The sequence below is a fragment of the Salmo salar genome, chromosome ssa09 (assembly GCF_905237065.1).
Source record: "Salmo salar chromosome ssa09, Ssal_v3.1, whole genome shotgun sequence".
Lineage (NCBI taxonomy): Eukaryota > Metazoa > Chordata > Actinopteri > Salmoniformes > Salmonidae > Salmo > Salmo salar.
In genome coordinates this window covers 6,686,694-6,706,970 of record NC_059450.1, presented here as the reverse complement: position 1 = coordinate 6,706,970, position 20,277 = coordinate 6,686,694, and the positions used below count along the sequence as shown (strand labels likewise).

Below are 20,277 nucleotides of genomic sequence, written 5' to 3'. Positions count from 1 at the left end.
TCTAATTAGCATTAAAAAAATCCCCATAAAAATTAAGCTAGAAATATATTTTTGCTTGGGCTGCGTCTCAATCCACCGCATCCGCCAAAATCGGCCTTGCGCAGCTGCAGTGAAAAGTGGCAGAGCTACAGCTGTTTTTATCAGATCACGAGACATCCCGAAAAATCGGTCTTCTCACGGTCTAGTGTTTGGCCTACAAACTATGACCCCTCTAAGGTGAGACTCAAACAACATAAATATAGTATACACTGAGTGTACAAAACATTTAAGGACACCTGCTCTTTCCATGACAGACTGACCAAGTGAATCTAGGTGAAAGCTATGATCCCTTATTGAAGTCACTTGTTAAATCCACTTCTATTAGTGTAGATGAAGGGAAGGAGACGGGTTAGACGGATTTAAGCCTTGAGACATGGATTGTGCAGTGGTGTAAAGTACTTAAGTAAAAATACTTGAAAGTACTACTTAAGTAGTTTTTTGGGGGTATCTGTACTTTACTATTCATATTTTTGACGACTTTTACGTCACTACATTCCTTAAGAAAATTATGTACTTTTTACTCCATACATTTTCCCTGACACCCAAAAGTACTCGTTACATTTTGAATGCTTAGCAGAACAGGAAAATGGTCTAATTCCCACACTTAAAGAGAACATCGCTGGTCATCCCTACTGCCTCTGATATGGTGGACTCACTAAACACATGCTTTATTTATAAATTGTTGGAGCCTGCCACTGGCTATACATCAATAAATACAAATGGTGCCGTCTGGTTTGCTTAATATAAGGAATTTGAAATTATACATTTGATACTTAAGCATATTTTAGCAATTACATTCTACTTTTCATATTTAAAACCAAATACTTTTAGACTTACTCAATTAAGATTTTACTGAGTGACTCACATTTACTTGAGTCCTTTTTCTATTAAGGTATCTTTACTTTTACTTGTATGACAACTGGGTACTTTTTTCACCACTGGGATTGTGTATGTGTGCCATTGAGGTTGAATGGGAAAGACAAAAGATTTAAGTGCCTTTGAAAGGGGTATAGTAGTAGGTGCCAGGTGCACCGGTTTGTGTCAGGAACTACAACCTGCTGGGTTTTTCCAAGCTCAACAGTTTCCTGTTGTCCCAAAGGACATCTGCCAACTTGGCACAACTGTGGGAAGCATTGGAGTCAACATGGGCCAGTATCCCTGTGGAACGCTTTCGACACCTTGTAGAGTCCATGTCCCGACGAATTGAGGCATTTTGAGGGCAAAATGCGGGGTGCAACTCAATTTTAGGAAGGTGTTCTTAATGTTTTGTACACGTGTGTATGGAAGTAGTTTATTGCCTAAAAAAAGGGGTTAAATGTGTCAAAATATAACCCGTTTCCTGATCTCATCTCTCAGATATAAGACACACTTCAAAACAAATTTCCAGTAGCTGTTTTACTATGTTTTTCCTTGTATGAATCTGTAATTCAATGTGTTTATGGGCTAATAGCAGTAAGGCAAATTCAATGTTTCAGCAAATAACTTATTCGATTTTAGGACCCAAAAATATTATCTAAATGCTTTGTATCCTTTGTATGACCATCTTAAAACAATTCCATATGTTAGCTTAGTAGAGCCCCCCCCCCCCCTGCCCCCCTTCCAGGTATAGACTCTAGATGATTAATGGACCCAGATGATGCAGCCTTTCACAGAACTGGTAATAAGGACCTTTTTCAGCAAAGTCCCAAAGTCTCTTCTCTCTCTAAAATGGAAAGGGGTTTCCATCAGGGGTGAATCGGTAGGGTCAGATAAGGACGGGGTGTTGGGTGGGTCAAGTTCAGGAGGAGAGGTCAAGATTAGGCTGGCCCTCAAGGCTGCTCCAGGAACCAAATCTCGTTCTGTCGGTTTACCGCCGCGGGGTGTTTGTAGCCGGCGACAATGAATGAGCCATTCACGCATATGGCGGGGGAGTCGAGCACTTCTGCCATGGTGCGAATCTCGTTGATGATGGTGACCTCGTTCTTAGCACCAGTGAAGGCCCTGGAGCGATAAAGGGGCACATAGGAATCTAATGAGATTTGATTCAAGTAATGGAGCTGTGCGTTTAAGGTATTTTAACCTCCCTACTCATTCTGCTGTATAAATTCCAATGAGATTGTCCAATACAATATGCCATGAAAGTGAATGTCACAATAGGCTAAATGGAAACACAATTGGAGCGTCGTCATATTTGGAAGCATGATGCAACCATATGTCTAGCAAAAAGTGTTGGAGTGGTGGCTGATTTGACTGAAATAATGTAAATAACTTTAGCTAGTTAGTCTCTTGTGACTGACTTAACAAATGTTTGTGTCCAATAGAGTAGCTAGCTAGTTACGTACATGAGATTTGGTTCCAAGATTCCCAGTAAGCTAACTTCTTGGCTAACTGCAGGTCCTAAACAGTTTGCTAGAAACTGAACTTGTTCATGCCTCAAGCTGACAAAGTGGCTCCAGTAATGATTACAATTTGATGTTAACGTATCTACTTCCATATTGTATTGTCATAAAATGTATCAGGCAGCACAAATGAATCGCAAACTCCTACCTTGTGTATACAATAGTGGCAGGCCATTCCTCAATGCTTATTTCAGTGTCAGAAGGCTTCGGGTGGCAGGGCTTGGTATTCTGTGGGCAGGTAGTAGGCCACAGTGACGTCACTGGACAAGACGGAGTGGTTCTCGTCCGTGCGGATCACCGTCAGGATAGGGATGGTCATACCCAGATAAGGACAGGACATGAACAACCAAGAGTCTGCAGTAGATGTGGCTAAACAAGGATGACGTTCGAAGAATAAACACTCAATGACTACTGTAAAGGCTGCTTTGGACTCACCTGAGGAGTTCTGCTGGCAGATGCATCTCATGAGCTTCATGAAACCGTAACAGATGCTCTGCTTGTAGGTGTCCTCATGAACCGTGATGCACGCCCAGTGGGCCTTCTCATAGTGGCGTTTCTCATAAAGCACGTCCCCACACTGTATAGACAGACACAAAGGCTCAGGCTCATGCATTTGGCTGGGTCACTATTAATGATGCGCGGCTCAGCGGTTTGTTCACCCGTCCGCAATTGCTAATAACCCATCCACAACCTCTCGAGTGGCCCAGCCAGAGACGGACTTGAACCCGATCGAACATCTGTTGAGACATGAAAATAGCTGTGCAGCGACGCTCCCCATCCAATCTGACAACGCTTGAGAGGATCTGCGGAGAAGAATGGGAGAAACTCCCCAAATACAGGTGTGCCAAGAAGACTCCAGGCTGTAATCGCTGCCAAAGGTGCATCAACCAAGTACTGACTGATCCCCTGATTGCTCAGTTTGGCCAGGTGGTCAGCTTTAGGAAGAGATTTGGTTTTTCCAAACTTCTTCCATTTAATAATGGAGGCCACTGTGTTCTTGGGGACCTTCAATGCTGCAGAAATGTTTTTGTACCCTTCCCCAGATCTGTGCCTCGACACAATCCTGTCTCGGAGCTCTACGGACAATTCCTTTTGACCTCATGGCTTGGATTTTACTCTGACATGCACTGTCAACTGTGGGACCTTATATAGACAGGTGTGTGCCTTTCCAAATCATGTCCAATCAATTGAATTTACCACAGGTGGACTCCAACGTATAGAAACATCTCTGATCAATGGACTGGGAAGCAACACAAACATTGGCACAGACACATGCGCACACACACACCCACGCGGATTTAGCACTGTAGATGTGTGGTAGTGGTGGAGTAGGTGCCTGAGGGCGTGTTGTGAATGTATTGTAATGTTTTAAAATTGTATAAACTGCCTTAATTTTGCTGGACCCCAGGAAGAGTAGCTAATGGGGATCCATAATAAATACAAATGGAAACAGAATGCACTTGATCTCAATTTCGAGTCTCATAGCAAAGGGTCTGAATATTAAAGAAAATGCAAACTGTTTTCGCTTGGTAATTATTGGGTACTGTGTGTAGATAGAGGAAATGTTTATATTTAATCCATTTTAGAATAAGGCTGTAATGTAACAAAATGTGGACAAAGTCAAGGGGTCCGAATACTTTCCCACTGTATATAAAAAAAAAAATCTCAATAGAATTGCACATAATGACTATGTCTCTAGATTTCAGAAAAAAAGCTGTTTGAAAAGTTTTAACTTCCAAATTCTGGACACGCATCATAATATAAGGTAAAAAATGGAGTGGACAAAACATTAACATGCTCTTTCCATGAGACTGACCAGGTGAATGTCACTTGTTAAATCCACTTCAATTAGACAGGTTAAAGAAAGATTTTTAAGCCTTGAGACAATTGAGACATGGCTTGTGTATGTGTGCCATTCAGAGGGTGAATGGGCAAGACAAAAGATGGAAGTGCCTTTTAACGGGGTATGGTAGTAGGTGCCAGGCGCACTGGTTTGAGTGTCAAGAACTGCAAAGCTGCTGGGTTTTTCGCGCTCAACAGTTTCCCGTGTGTATCAAGAATGGTCCACCAAAGGACATCTGCCAACTTGACAACTGTGGGAAGCATTGGAGTCAACATGCCTCGACAAGTTTAGGCTATTCTGAGGGTTACTCAATCTTAGGAAGGTGTTCATTAATGTTTTGTACCAGTGTATTTTTTTTAAAACATGCAAACTGCCTCCACCACAGATGCGGAAGTGTGACAGTCGGACATGGTGGATTGAGACTCATCCAATGAAAAAAAAAAATATATATATATATATATATATATATATATCTTAAACTGACGTATTGTTATGGGGATTGTTTTATGCTTTAGATCGACAAATCATTTCTGTATGGACCTCGCTTTGCGCAAGGGGGCATTGTCATGCTAAAACAGGAAAGGACCTTCCCCAAACTGTTGCCACAAAATTGGAAGCACAGAATTGTCTAGAATGTCATTGTATGCTGTAGCGTTAACATTTCCCTTCACTGGAAGTAAGGGGCCTAGCCCGAACCATGAAAAACAACCCCAGACCATTATTTCTCCTCCACCAAACTTTACAGTTGGCACTATGCATTGGGACAGGTAGCGTTCTCCTGGCATCCTCCAAACCCAGATTCGTCCGTTGGACTGCCAGATGGTGACGCGTGATTCAACACTCCAGAGAACGCATTTCCACTGCTCCAGAGTCCAATGGTGGCGAGCTTTACACCACTCAATTTTCTACTTCATATTCATCATCTATAACACCACCCCAACATATGTGAATATGGCGCGTTTGTTTTGTAGTAAAAAAACTAATGTGGAGTTAAGCTGTATGTTTGATGACAATGCTGTAGTGCTACTAACAAAACACCCCATTTTCTTACATTTCTGATCCTGACTTGGGCTCCATAGATTCAGAAAAACGTTGTGTTGCCTGCCAACCTGCTTAATAGAAGTCAAACTAGTTGAGGCAGAGGCCAAGGTGCTGAAATATAGACCCCTATGGCATGAATGTAGCTAGTAGTAGTACAAGAAGTATTGGTTTCCTATTGCAGTCTATAGACTATAGTCGCTGTTCCCAAACTAGGGGTCGCCTGATATAAAAAGGGGGTCGCAGGAGAATTTCCAAAATCCTGAAGGGGAAAAAATATACATGATTTTGAGAGACAATCTTATGTGGTTAACCTTTAATCTAATAAATTATTCAAATTTGAAAGATAAAATTAGATCACCTGACTGTTGCACTTGAATCATTCCCAAGGTGAATGGCTAGGCCCCGTTATGCTATGAAACCACACACTATTGTGGAGACTTTGATATTACCGGCTGCAATTGATATGGTGAAAAACAATGTGCAGAGGCACAGAAACTCAAATACCTTTGTCATGACACTGTTAAAGAATTTATGCTATTGCTAGCAATCAAGAGAACTCGGACTCAAACTCCCCAGCTTATGCACTCCAAATGGACGTTGGCTGTGACGGCCAAGATGCCCATGGATTGACTTTCTTTTGTTTGCTATACCTGTCAGGGGATGCTATTCATGAGAACATTGTTCTGTCTCACGATTCCCGAGCATAAAAAGGCACAGGGGATGTTCAGTGTGCTACGTGGCTATATTGACGAAAACAGATCCTATGGGATCGAATGGTGGGCTTTTGCACAGATGGGGCGTCATCTATGGCGGAACGGCGTGCAGGCCTCTGCACTCTAGTTATGAAGGTGTCTCCCTCTGCCATATGGACGCATTGTATGATACACCGAGAGCAACTGGCGACTATCTTCGATTATAAACTACATCAAACCACATCCGCTGCATGCACTTCTGTTCGTAAAACTATGTGGAGATATGGGATCAGAGCATGACAATGTTCTTTCACACCGAGGCTTGGTGGTTATCGAGGGGGAGTGTTAGATTTGTCATTAAGAAAGGAACTGTTGTCATTTACATTGGATTTAAACTTTTTTTCTTTTTTCTTTTCAGACTTGATGTTCTTTGTAATAAAATGTGTCTCCTTGCCTATGTAACATACATATTTGGTCAACTGAACACAAGCATGCAGGGGAAATACAAAAACATTCTACAGATTGACTGAGTCAGTGGATTCAGATCAGAGGAAAGAATTCTGATTGGAGAGTCTTTCAACGCGAACCATGCCTCCCCATGGCTGTGCATGTTTATAACAGAAAACAGCATCAGTAAGTTTCCCACATGAGTAATGACTGCTCGCCTCAAGCTTGAAAGAGCATTTTGGTACCTACTTCCCAATCCGATTGACTATGATCCTGGCTCAGTTGACATGCCGGTAAGTGAAATTGAACAACTGATCGAGCTGTCGAGTGGCCGAATGCTGCTGACAACGCATTCACGGGTCTCTGAGGAGTTTTTGTTTGATTCAAAGGGAATACCTGCCGCCTCCCTCTGAGCTTTAATGCAGCGGTCAGAACTAATGGGAACTCGGAAATCTCTGACTTCTGAGCGTTCAAGACAACTGGGAACTCGGGAGAAAAAAACTAGCTCTGGGGAAAAATCTTTTGAACAGTCATCCAACTCGGCCTCATTTTAGAGCTCAGACTTTCCGACCTGAAGATCAGTGACGTCATGATTTGACCTCGTGTTTTTCAGAGTTCCCAGTTGTCTTGAAAGCACCATAAAACTCATGGTACCCTTCGCCAGCTCATATCTGTGTGAAGCTGGATTCAGTGTGCTCGTCTGCATTAAAACCAAATATCGATCCATGTTAGATGTAACATCAGACTAATTTGCAATTGACTGTTATAGCCCCGCATTTAAAAGTATGTGATGGTGAGTTGAGAAGACAATCAGAAATACTGTTAGTTTTTCAATTGATGGCCATTACCCCAAATCAAAAAGTAAACATTGGTTGGTAATTACATTAGTTTTCACATGGTTGGAGTCGTGAGAATTTTCAGATATCAAATTGGGGTTGTGGGTCAAAAAAGTTTGGGAACCCCTGGCCTATAGTGTTCAGTCTACAGTAGGCTTGGGCAGTATCCAGATTTTCATACCGACCTTGTGCCATCCCGGGATGTTTTGTAATACCGGCACTGAACACAAGGGGCACTAATTTCATACCCGACAGCCTCTGGAATCCGAAGGTTAGCAATGCTAACAAGTACATGTAAAATCCTATAGAGAATGCTAACGAGCGCATTGGAAACTTTTTACAGTTCTGACCTAAAGTATTTGCAGGACAGACATCCCAGCTCATAAAATATACAAGTAACAACGAAAATGCTACTCAGTTTGCTGCATGCACAAAACAATTAGACATCAAGGCTCTTGATTCAGGAGGGGTTTCTCTACTGTTACCAAAAAAAGCTTGATTTGGGAAGAAGCTAACCACTTAGCAAGATAGCTAACTAGCTACTAAATTAGCAAACCAAATGCACAACTGCAGGGCATTTAGAACATTTTAGGCAGGTAACTTAGTTTAAGATATCTAGCTGGCAAACATTTAGTTGTGAATTCGATATTAACTACGTCACCTGGTGCATGCTGCACAACAGTGAGTGACACGCAAGGCGCCGTTCTCTCGTCGTTGTGTGCTTGAAAACAAATGCCACTGACTGGGGACTACAGAAACTTTTCATTAGGAAGTTATGTGACCGGTGAAATGAAGAATGCAATCTTTAGGCTTATCTAACGTATTGCATAAGTTGACTGCAGGTATTTACTTAAAGTAACTCAGCAGCCTACACATCCAAACAAAAGGGCATTTATTTCTAACCTGTGGCTTTGACACTAGCCTACTTCAACCTGGGTTGTGTTTAGGGCGTGGCGATATGGCCTAATAATCATATCTTGATTTTTTTTTTTTTTTTTTTATTTGTAAATAAATGTCTAACTTATGGGCGATTCATGATATATACAAAATTATGTGGACACCCCTTCAAATTAGTGGATTTGACTATTTTAGCCACAGCTGACAGTAAAATTGAGCACAATGCCATGCAATCTCCATAGACAAACATTGCCAGAATGGCCTTACTGAAGAACTTCAGTAACATTCACCGTGGCACCGTCATAGGATGCCACCTTTCCATCAAGCCAAATCATCAAATTTCTGCTCTGATAGAGCTTCCCCGGTCAACTGTAAGTGCTGTTTATTGTGAAGTGGAAATGTCTAGGAGCAACAATGGCTCAGCCGCGAAGTGGTAGGCCACACATGCTCACAGAATGAGACCACCAAGTGCTGAAGTGGTGGGTTGCAACACTCACTACCGAGTTCCTAACTGCCTCTGGAAGCAACGTCAGCACAAGAACTGTTAGTCGGGAGCTTCATAAAATGGGTTTCCATGGCCGAGCAGCCGCACCACAAGCCTAAGATCACCATGCGCAATACCAAGTGTCGGCTGGAGTGGTGTAAAGCTTGCCGCCATTGGACTCTGGAGCAGTGGAAACGCGTTGTATCACGCTTCACCATCTGGCAGTACGACGGACAAATCTGGGTTTGGCAGATGCCAGGAGTACGCTACCTGCCCCAATGCATAGGCCAGGTGTAAAGTTTGGTGGCAGAGGAATAATGGTCTGGGGCTGTTTTTGATGGTTCGGGCTAGGCGCCTTAGTTCCAGTGAAGGGAAATCTTAACCCTACAGCATACAATGACATTCTAGATGATTCTGTGCTTCCAACTTTGTGGCAACAGTTTGGGGGAAAGCCCTTTCTTGTTTCAGGATACCTAGAATGTAGATTGAACAGCAGTAGTACTATTTAGGCTCAGAGGTTTTGACTTTACTCTGGTGACAGCAGCATAGACAGCCCAGTCTGGGTGTACCCTTTCAGCCCTCTGTAATTGTGCTGCTGGCTGCCTGCTGCAAACCAAGTCTGCATTCCAGACGACCTAGTAGGTCAGGCACAACTTTTCTCAGTTTCCTTTCAGAAATATAAGCAGTTCTGGGTACAAATCTGGTCGCAGTACAGCCAGCCGCCTGGCTTGTGTGTGTGCAATAGGAGGCCTATCCTTTGTTTTACTCTACATGCAGACAGGGGAAATTGGGTCACTCAGTGTTGTTGCCTCATGTTAACCTTACAGGGGCGTTAAATTCAGGACAAGAAATTCACATTCTCCAGAACAGTGTCTTTCAACCTGGGGTTTTGTAGGCTATATGGCAGGGATCATCAACTAGATTCAGCCACGGGCCGATTATTTTCCTTGAGAGGATGGTCAGGTGGCATGAACATGATGGCAAATTGACCTCAAGAAGACCAAACATATCTTTGACAAAAACAATTTCAAACCTTGCTTACATTTGTATATGATTTCTAATATGCATGGGAATACTTGAACAGATGTCTTAACTAAAAATCACTTGGAGCTGATTTCCAGGTGTTTTGTTTATGTCCAACAATAATAAAAAAATATATTTTTGGCCTCAACTTGGGTTGACCTGAACATTCACTGACCCCTGATCAGCCCCATTTCCCTCTCCTTGTATGGACAGCAATTATTGTCCCTCGGGGATGAATACAGTTTTATTGAAATGTAACTCTTTTTATTTATTTTTTCCATTTCGTTTTTCCACTGACTTGTCACCAGATATGAACAGTGACCCCGCATGCAGATGCCTGCCAAAATGGCTTGCAGAGTGGTAATCTGTTGGATTAGGGTTTGTTAAATCATTTTAAAAGCGCCTCTACTGGCCATGAGGGGCAAACGGATCAAGGGCTTTAAGTGATACCCGTCATGTTACTGCTACAAGCACTCATCTTACTAGGCTAGCCCCTCATTTTCACACATGGCATTAGCATTATTCACAGCCTAGGATTTCATGTAGCTCAAGTACATTATACATGTTTAATACATGTCAGTGTTCCTTAACTAGCCTAGTGACAATAGTACAGTTTTTGTGAATGTATGACAGTTCTTTTTGTGTTTCTTCCATCTGCGAATAATCGCACCAAATGTTGTCACCTTATCACCAAGCTGCTTGGCGACGGTTTTGTAGCCCATTCCAGCCTTGTGTAGGTCTACAATCTTGTCCCTGACATCCTTGGAGAGCTCTTTAGTCTTGGCCATGGTGGAGAGTTTGGAATCTGATTGATTGATTGCTTCTGTGGACAGGTGTCTTTTTTACAGGTAACAAGCTGCGGTTAGGAGCACTCCCTTTAAGAGTGTGCTCCTAATCTCAACTCGTTACCTGTATAAAAGACACCTGGGAGCCAGAGATCTTTCTGATTGAGAGGGGGTCAAATACTTATTTCCCTCATTTAAAATGCAAATCAATATATAACATTTTTGACATGCGTTTTTCTGGATTTTTTGTTGTTATTCTGTCTCTCACTGTTCAAATAAACCTACCATTTTAAAATTATAGACTGATCATTTCTTTGTCAGTGGGCAAACGTACAAAATCAGCAGGGGATCAAATACTTTTTCCCCCTACTGTATCTGTGACCAACGGATGAATATCTGTATTCCCAGTCATGCAAAATCCATAGATTAGGGCCTAATGAATTTATTTTGCTACCCTCTAGGGTGTCAGGTAGGGTGGAATTGATATGATCCTTGACTAGTCTCTCAAAGCACTTCATGATGACAGAAGTGAGTGCTATAGTCTATTAGCTCAGTTACCTTAGCTTTCTTGGGAATAGGAACAATGGTGGCCCTCTTGAAGCATGTGGGAACAGCAGACACGGATAGGAATTGATTGAATATGTCTGTAAACACACCAGTCAGCTGGTCTGCGCATGCTCTGAGGACGCGGCTAGGGATGCCGTCTGGGCCGGCAGCCTTGCGAGGGTTATCACGCTGAAATGTTTTACTCACGTTGGCTGCGGTGAAGGAGAGCCTGCAGGTTTTGGTAGTGGGCCGTGTCGGTGGCACTGTATTATCCTCAAAGCGAGCAAAGAAGTTGTTTAGTTTGTCTGGGAGCAAGACATCGGGGTCCGCGACGGGGTTGGTTTTCTTTTTGTGGTCCGTGATTGACTGTAGACCCTGCCACATACCTCTCGTGTCTGAGCCGTTGAATTGCTTGCATGTATAGCCTGCACATTGACTGAGTGTACAAAACCGCTTTTACAGTTCAAGTCGGAAGTAACACATATGGATTCATGTAGTAACCAAAACAGTGTTGAACAAATCAAAATATATTTTAGATTTGATTCTTCAAATAGCCACGCTTTGCCTTGTTGGGTTCTGAGAATATGATATATACTTAGTCATGTCACTGAGGGAGAGAGGGTAATTTATAACGTTTACATTATATCAGGGATCCTATTGAAATATTGAGTGCTTAGGGCTACACCAGAAGATAATGGTTATCTGCAGGAGGAAGGTACAGTTGAAGTCGGAAGTTTACATACACTTAGGTTGGAGTCATTAAAACTCGTTTTTCAACCACTCCACAAATTTCTTGTTAACAAACTATAGTTTTGGCAAGTCGGTTAGGACATCTACATTGTGCATGACACAAGTAATTTTTCCAACAATTGTTTACAGACTGATTATTTCACTTATAATTCACTGTATCACAATTCCAGTGGGTCAGAAGTTTACATACGCTAAGTTGACTGTGCCTTTAAACAGCTTGGAAAATTCCAGAAAATGTCACAGCTTCAGAAGCTTCTAATAGGCTAATTGACATTTGAGTCAATTGGAGGTGTACCTGTGGATGTATTTCAAGTCCTACCTTCAAACTCAGTGCCTCTTTGCTTGACATTATGGGAAAATCAAAATAAATCAGCCAAGACCTCAGAGAATAAAAAATTGTAGACCCCCACAAGTCTGGTTCATCCTTGGGAGCAATTTCCAAACACCTGAAGGTACCATGTTAATCTGTACAAACAATAGTACGCATGTATAAACACCATGGGACCACTCAGCCGTCATACTGCTCAGGAAGGGGACGCATTCTGTCTCCTAGAGATGAACGTACTTTGGTGCGAAAAGTGCAAATCAATCCCAGAACAGCAGCAAAGGACCTTGTGAAGATGCTGGAGAAAATGGGTACAAAAGTATCTATATCCACAGTAAAACGAGTCCTATATCGACATAACCTGAAAGGCCGCTCAGCAAGGAAGAAGCCACTGCTCCAAAACCGCCATAAAAAAGCCAGACTATGGTTTGCAACTGCACATGGCAACAAAGATCGTACTTTTTGGAGAAATGTCCTCTGGTCTGATGAAACAAAAATATAACTGTTTGGCCATAATGACCATTGTTATGTTTGGAGGAAAAAGGGGGACGTTTGCAAGCTGAAGAACACCATCTCAACCATGAAGCACGGGGGTGGCAGCATCATGTTGTGGGGGTGCTTTGCTGCACGAGGGACTGGTGCACATCACAAAATAGATGGCATCATGAGGATTGAAAAGTACGTGGATATATTGAAGCAACATCTCAAGACATCAGTCAGGAAGTTAAAGCTTGGTCGCAAATGGGTCTTCCAAATGGACAATGACCCCAAGCATACTTCCTAAGTTGTGGCAAAATGGCTTAAGGACAACAAAGTCAAGATATTGGAGTGGCCATCACAAAGCCCTGATCTCAATCCCATAGAAAATGTGTGGGCAGAACTGAAAAACCGTGTGCGAGCAAGGTGGCCTACAAACCTGACTCAGTTACACCAGCTCTATCAGGAGGAATGGGCCAAAATTCACCCAACTTATTGTGGGATGCTTGTGGAAGGCTACCCAAAACGTTTGACCCAAGTTAAACAATTTAAAGGCAACGCTACCAAATACTAATTGAGTGTATGTAAACTTCTCACCCACTGGGAATGTGATGAAAGAAATAAAAATGTAAATGAATCATTCTCTCTACTGTATTCTGACATTTCACATTCTTAAAATAAAGTGATGATCCTAACTTACCTAAGACAGGACATTTATACTTGAATTAAATGTCAGGAATTGTGAAACACCTTAGCTTAATACATTTAAACTCAGTTTATGTAAACTTCCGACTTCAACTGTATAACATGTCTTTGCAGAATACATCCCCGTGTTGTGGATTTTTCCACAGAACTCCACAGCTTCTCCTTGATTATTGCCTATACTGTGGATTTGGAAAGTGTTCAGACCCCTTCACTTTTTCCACACTTTGTTACTTTACAGCCTGTGAATAAAATATGTGCTAAATTATTAAGTAATCAAATTACAATAACAAGGCTTTTTTTTTTTTTTTTTTTTACAATTTAACATTTTTAAATGTAACCTTTTTTTTATTTTATTTAACTACGCATGTCAATTTACAATGACGACCTACCCCGACCAAACCCAGACGACGCTGGGCCAGTTGTGCGCCACCCTATGGGACTCCCAATCACGGCCGGTTGTGATACAGCCTGGAATCGAGCCAGGGTCTGTAATGATCCCTCTTGCACTGAGATGCAGTGACTTAGACCGCTGTGCCACTCGGGGGCCCAGGGGGTACCGAGTCAATGTTGGGGGGGTACAGGTTAGTCGATGTAATTTGTACGTAGGTAGGGGTAAAGTGACTGCATAGATAATAAACAGCGAGTAGCAGCAGTGTAAAAACAAAGGGGAGGGGGGTGTCAATACAAATAGTCTGGGTAGCCATTTCATTTTGAGGATCCTTTTGAGGGTCTGGGGTCCCATGCCAAATCCCATGCCAATTCTCCTGAAGGGGAAAAGGTGTTGTCGTGCCCTCTTCACGACTGTCTTGGTGTGTTTGGACCACGATAGTTTGTTGGTGATGTGGACACCAAGGAACTTCAAACTCTCGACCTGCTCCACTACAGCCCTGCCGATGTGAATGGGGGTGTGTTCGGCCCTTCTTTTCATGCAGCCCACGATCAGCTCCTTTGTCTTGCTCACGTTGAGGGAGAGGTTATTGTCGGGGCACCACACTGCCTGGTCTCTTACCTCTTCCCTATAGGCTGTCTCATCGTTGTAAGTGATCAGGCCTACCACTGTTATCGTCAGCAAACTTAATGATGATGGTGTTGTAGTCGTGCTTGGCCACGCAGTCGTGCGTGAACAGGGAGTACAGGAGGGGACTGAGCACGCACACCTGACGGCCCCCAGTGTTGAGGATCAGCGTGGTGTTGTTGCCTACTCTTTAGTCCCAGGGTCCTTTGCTTAGTGATGAGCTTTGTGGACACTATGGTGTTGACAGCTGAGCTGTAGTCAATGAACAGCATTCTCAGATAGGTGTTCCTTTTGTCCAGGTAGGAAAGGACATTGTGGAGTTTGACTGCGTCATCTGTAGATCTGTTGGGGCGGTATGCGAATTGGAGTGGGTCTAGGGTTTCCGGGATGACGGTGTTTTGAGTCATGACCAGCCTTTCAAAGCACTTCATGGCTACCGACGTGAGTGCTCCTGGATGATAGTCATTTAGGCAGGTAACCTTCGCTTTCTTGGGCACAGGGACAATGGTGGTCTGCTTGAACATGTAGGTATTACAGACTCGGTCAGGGAGAGGTTGAAAATTTCAGGGAAGACACGTGCCAGTTTTTCCACGCAATCTCTGAGCACACGCCCTGGTAATCCGCCTGGCCCCGCGGCCTTGTGAATGTTGAACTGCTTAAAGGTCTTGCTCAAATCAGCTACGGAGAGCGTGATCACACAGTCGTCTGCAACAGCTGGTGCTCTCATGTATGCATCAGTGTTGCTTGCTTCGAAGCGATACGATAGTGACTTTATTATGCCTGTGGGCAAATGTTGGTTGCGACTTTAGTAAAAACATATCAAACATAGACAAGGACATATACAGACAATAAATACAGGTAAAAAGTACAGTTCATGAACGGTCAATGATTCATCTGTACATTATATACACTATACACATCAGTACATTCTGTCAGCTACAATGTCAACTGTAAGCCAGCCCGCTGGTCTTACTTGTGGCTTTAAAAGCCTTACTGGCACTGTGACAAAGGATTGTTTAGGTCTATTCCTTTTGTGCCCTGGTGCCCACGTAGTGCCACACTGAGGGGAGTAGCTCAAACTCTTGGTAAAGAGGATGTCTGAGATCTGTCATTAACTTGTGGGCTTGAATGAGGGCTCTTTTATCATAAATAACCTGCAGAGCTAACAATTTCTTAACATATTTCCCTAAGAGACATTAGAATTTCCATACCAGCAGATGATGCATGTTAAGACACTTTCAATAAATTACTTGTAAAACACGATCAACATTTAAGAGTTTCTGTCCTTTCTTATAAATCTGCTCTGTACACTTTCCACATTATAGCTTGTGGTCAAGTATTTATACTCTTCCACTACCTCTGTCTTGTCCCTTGACAACAATCAGTGGGGGGCTGTTAGATTTTTGCTGAAGTGAATGTGCATCTCTTTGGTCTTTTTTGTGTTGACCACTAAGTGAGAGTCATCGCATCACTTCACGAAGTCCTCCAAAATTGGCCCGCGCTCCTCCTCATCCTGGAGTAGACTGACTAACACTGTGTTGTCTGCAAAGAAGCTTTTACAGTCATTAGCGTACAAGATGTACAACTGCCGAGAAAGCACACAGCCTTTAGGAGAGGCAATAGTCGTGCGCTTGTCCGACATCCATTGTCCCATCTTGACCTGCTTTTTCCTTTTGCTCAGGAAATCAAGGATCCACAGCACTAGTCCTCCATCCAATGAGAAATTGTCTATCAGTCTGCGAGCCAAGGTGGAGGTCTGGATTATATTAAATGCTGAGGAATAATCAACAAATAAGACCTTAGCATGGCATTTAGCTCCCTGTAGGTGTTAGTAGATAAAGTTCAGTAGCATAAGGATTGCATCATCAACCCCCTTACCAGATGCATAAGCAAACTGAAGGGAAGTAAAATGCTGCTGGGTAGGTTGCAGGATGTGTTTTTGACAAACTTCTCAAAACACTTAATAACCAGGGACATTAATGTTTCCAGCCTATAGTTATTTAGTACAGATGGGTTTGTTGATTTGGGGATGGGTACTACAGTAGAGTTTTTTTTCATAGCATATGAAGGCATACAGTACCAGTCAAAAGTTTGGACACCTACTCATTACAGGGTTTTTCTCTATTTTTACATTTTTTTTACATTGTAGAATAGTGACAACATCAAAACTATGAAATAACATACATGGAATCATGTAGTAACCAAAAAAGTGTTAAAATATATTTTGATTTGTTTATATTTGAGATTCTTCAAAGTTACCACCCTTTGCCTTGATGACGGTGTCACCAGCAAAGCACACCTCCTTTTGACTGGTACTGTACATGTTGCTGATCCAAAGAAGGTTGAAAAATAAAATAGGAAATCCCAGCCCGTTGCTCTGCACAGTGCTTAAAAAAATGTCAACAGATTTGTCTGGACCTCATGAAATATCTTTACCTGGATAATAATATATTTTACTGTGAAGAGCATTTCACCTCAATTTAGCATTTGAGTATTTTAACAAGAATAGGCTTAATCTCTCAATTTTGGTCAATAAAGGACCTTCTTAACACGTGATTTTGTTCACCTTTCCCAAGTTAGCTTTTCACCCTTGTTAGCATGTTTATGTTTTGAAAACTATATACACTAGTGACCTGCAGTATTTGTCAGTATACCCTGATGAAGACCGCTTGTCTGTCGAAACGTTGGTTATTAGGTTAAATTATTGCATCTGAGCTCCTAGAGTGTGCGGCTCTCCTTTTTTCTTTTTCAAGCATGTTTATGTTAGCATGTTACCAGTTAGGCAGATGGCATGGGTAAGATAGACAAAAGGCTAGACTATCACAGATTGAAGTCAGACATCAAATTTTATTGGTCACATACACATGTAGCAGATGTTATTGTGGGTGTAGTGAAATGCTTGTGTTCCTAGCTTCAACAGTGCAGTAGTATCTAACAATTCACAACAATACACACATCTCAAAGTAAAATAATGGAATTAAGAAATATATAAATATTAGGACGAGCAATGTCAGGGTGGCATTGACTAGAATACAGTACAGTGCTTTTGGAAAATATTCGGACCACTTGACTTTTTCCACATTTTGTTATATTACAGCCTTATTCTAAAATAGATTAAATAATTTTCCCCCTCAATCTACACGCAATATCCCATAATGACGAACCAAAAACAGGTTTTTAGAATTTTTTTGCTCATAGTAAAAAAATTCAATGTACGTAAGTATTCAGACCCTTTCCTTATTACTTTGTTGAAGCAGCTTTGGCATCAATTACAGCCTCGTCTTCTTGGGTATGACGCTACAAGCTTGGCCCACTTGTATTTGGGGAGTTTCTCCCATTTTCTTCTCTGCAGATCCTCTCAAGCTCTGTCAGGTTGGATGGGGAGCATTGCTGCACAGCTATTTTCAGGTCTCTCCTGAGATGTTCGATCGGGTTTAAGTCCGGGCTCTGGCTGGGCCACTCAAGGACATTCAGAGACTTGTCTCGAAGCCAATCCTGCATTGTCTTGGCTGTGTGCTTAGGGTCGTTGTCCTATTGTAAGGTGAACCTTAACCACGGTCTGAGGTCCTGAGCACTCTGGAGCAGGTTTTCATCAAGGATCACTCTGTACTTTGCTCTGTTCATCTTTGCCTTGATCCTGACTGGTCTCCCAGTCCCTTCTGCTGAAAAACTGCCCCACAGCATGATGCTGCCACCACCATGCTTCACCATAGGGATGGTGCCAGGTTTCCTCCAGATGTGACTCTTGGCATTCAGGTCAAAGAGTTCAACCTTGGTTTCATCAGACCAGAGAATCATGTTTCTCATGGTCAGAGTCCTTTAGGTGCCTTTCGGGCAAAATCTAAGTGGTCTGTCATGTGCCTTTTACTGAGGAGTAGATTCCGTCTGGCCACTCTACCTTAAAGGCCTGATTGGTGGAGTGCTGTAGAGATGGTTGCCCTTCTGGAAGGTTCTCCCATCTCCAGAGAGGAACTAATTATGGGGTATCGTGTGTAGATTGTTGAGGGAAATGTTTTATTTATTAAGGCTGTTAAAGTAACAAAAAGTGGGAAAAGTCAAGGGGTCTGAAAACTTTCCGAATACATAATCTCTGGATCTATTGGGGTGGTATGCAAATTGAAGTGTGTCTAGGGTGTCAAGGTGAAGGTGATATGATCCTTAACTAGCCTCTCTAAAAACTACAGGGCAATATTCATTTAGTTCAGTTACCTTTTGCTTTCTTGGGTATAGGAACAATGGTGAACATCTTGAGGCAAGTGGGGAAGGCAGACTGGGATAGGGAGAGATTGAATATGTCCGTAAACACTCTAGCCAGCTGGTCTGCGCATGCTTTGAGGATACGGCTAGTGATGCCGTGTGGGACGGCAGCCCTGCGAGTGTTAACGCACTTAAATGTCTTACTCACGTCGGCCACGGAGAATGAAAGACCACAGTCCCCGGGAGCGGGCCGCGTGGGTGGCATTATGTTATCCTCAAAGCGGGCGAAGAAGGTGTTTTAGTTTATTTGGGAGCAAGGCTTCGGTGTCTGTGACGTGGCTGCTCTCCCCTTTGTAATCTGTGATTGTCTGGAGTCCCTGCCACCTACATCTCGTATCTGAGCCGTTGAATTGCGACTTCACTTTGTCTCTGTACTGACATTTTGCCCGTTTGATTGCCTTATGGAGGGCATTACTGCACTGTTTGTATTCAACCATGTTCCCAGAGACCTTGCTGTGGTTAAATGCAGTGGTTTGCGCTTTCAGTTTTGCGCAAATGCTGCCATCCATCCACGGTTTTTGGTTTGGGTAGGTGTGAACAACATCCCCAACACACTTCCTGATGAACTCCGTCACCGTGTCACTGTATATGTCAATGTTATCTCAGAGGCAACCCAGAACATATCCCAGTCCGCGTGATCAAAACAATCTTGAAACATGGATTCTGATTGGTCAGACCAGCACTGAATTGACCTTAACACGGGAACTTCCTGTTTGAGTTTTTGCCTATAGGAAGGGAGGAGCCAAATTGAGTCGTGATCTGATTTGCCGAAGGGGGAGCGGGGGAGGGCTTTGTAGCCATCCTGGAAGGGAGAGTAACAGTGGTTGAGAGTTTTAGCAGTGAGAGTACTACAGTCGATGTGTTGATAGAACTTTGGTAGTGTTTTCCTCAAATTTGCGTTAAAAGTTCCCAGCTACAATAAATGCGGCCCCAGGGATATGTGGTTTCCAAATCCACAAAGTCCAGCGTAGTTCCTTGAGGGCTGTTGTGGTATCGGCTTGAGGGGGAATATACACGGCTGTGACTATAACCGAAGAGAATTCTCTTGGGAGGTAATACAGTCTGCATTTGATGGTGAGGTAAAGGACTTGAGTTCCTGTACATTATCACAATCGCACCATGACTAGTTAATCATGAAACATACATCTCTGTTTTTCTTCTTCCTGGACAGTTGTTTATTCCTGTCTGCGCGATGTACTGAGAACCCAGCTGGCTGTATGGCTGGGGACAGTATATCCGGAGAGTTTCTGTGAAACAGAGTATGTTACAGTCCCTGAGCTCGTCTACTTTATTGTCCATGGACTGAACATTAGTGAGTAATATACTCTGAAGTAGTGGATGGTGTGCACGTCTCCTGAGTCGGACTTCAAGTCCTCTCCAAATACCTCTTTTCCACTGGCGGCGTCTTGGAACAGCCACTGGAATAAGTCCAATTGCCTAGGGGGATACAAACAAAGGATCCAATTTGGGAAGTCGTATTTCTGGTCAGAATGCTTGTGAGTTACCGCCGCTCTGATATCCAAAAGTTTTTTCCGGCTGTATGTAATAACACAAACGTTCTGTGCTAATAATGTAAGAAATAACAAGACATACTGCAAAGTTGCTTTGGAGCTAGTAGCAGAGCTGCCATGTCTGTCGGCGCCATCAATAGAGTAGTGTAGCGTGCTTCCAGCTAGCGTGTGAGTCTGCGATGAGAGCCATGGGGGGTTAGGACTAGTAGTCAGTTTCCAGTAATTC

The 20,277-nt window shown here is 42.8% G+C and overlaps 2 protein-coding genes across 6 annotated transcripts in view; one reads left to right on the top strand and one right to left on the bottom strand.

The window, feature by feature from the left end:
- The window catches only part of fancm (FA complementation group M), an 80,126-nt gene that overhangs the window by 7,101 nt on the left and 52,748 nt on the right, over positions 1 to 20,277 (top strand). The window lies entirely within an intron of this gene.
- Positions 1,660 to 3,122, bottom strand: LOC106610652 (heme-binding protein 1). The gene is given in 3 exon segments (XM_045723350.1): positions 1,660 to 2,019; positions 2,566 to 2,627; positions 2,629 to 3,122. Coding segments are annotated over 3 exon segments (636 nt in total). The 5' UTR covers positions 3,031 to 3,122; the 3' UTR covers positions 1,660 to 1,847.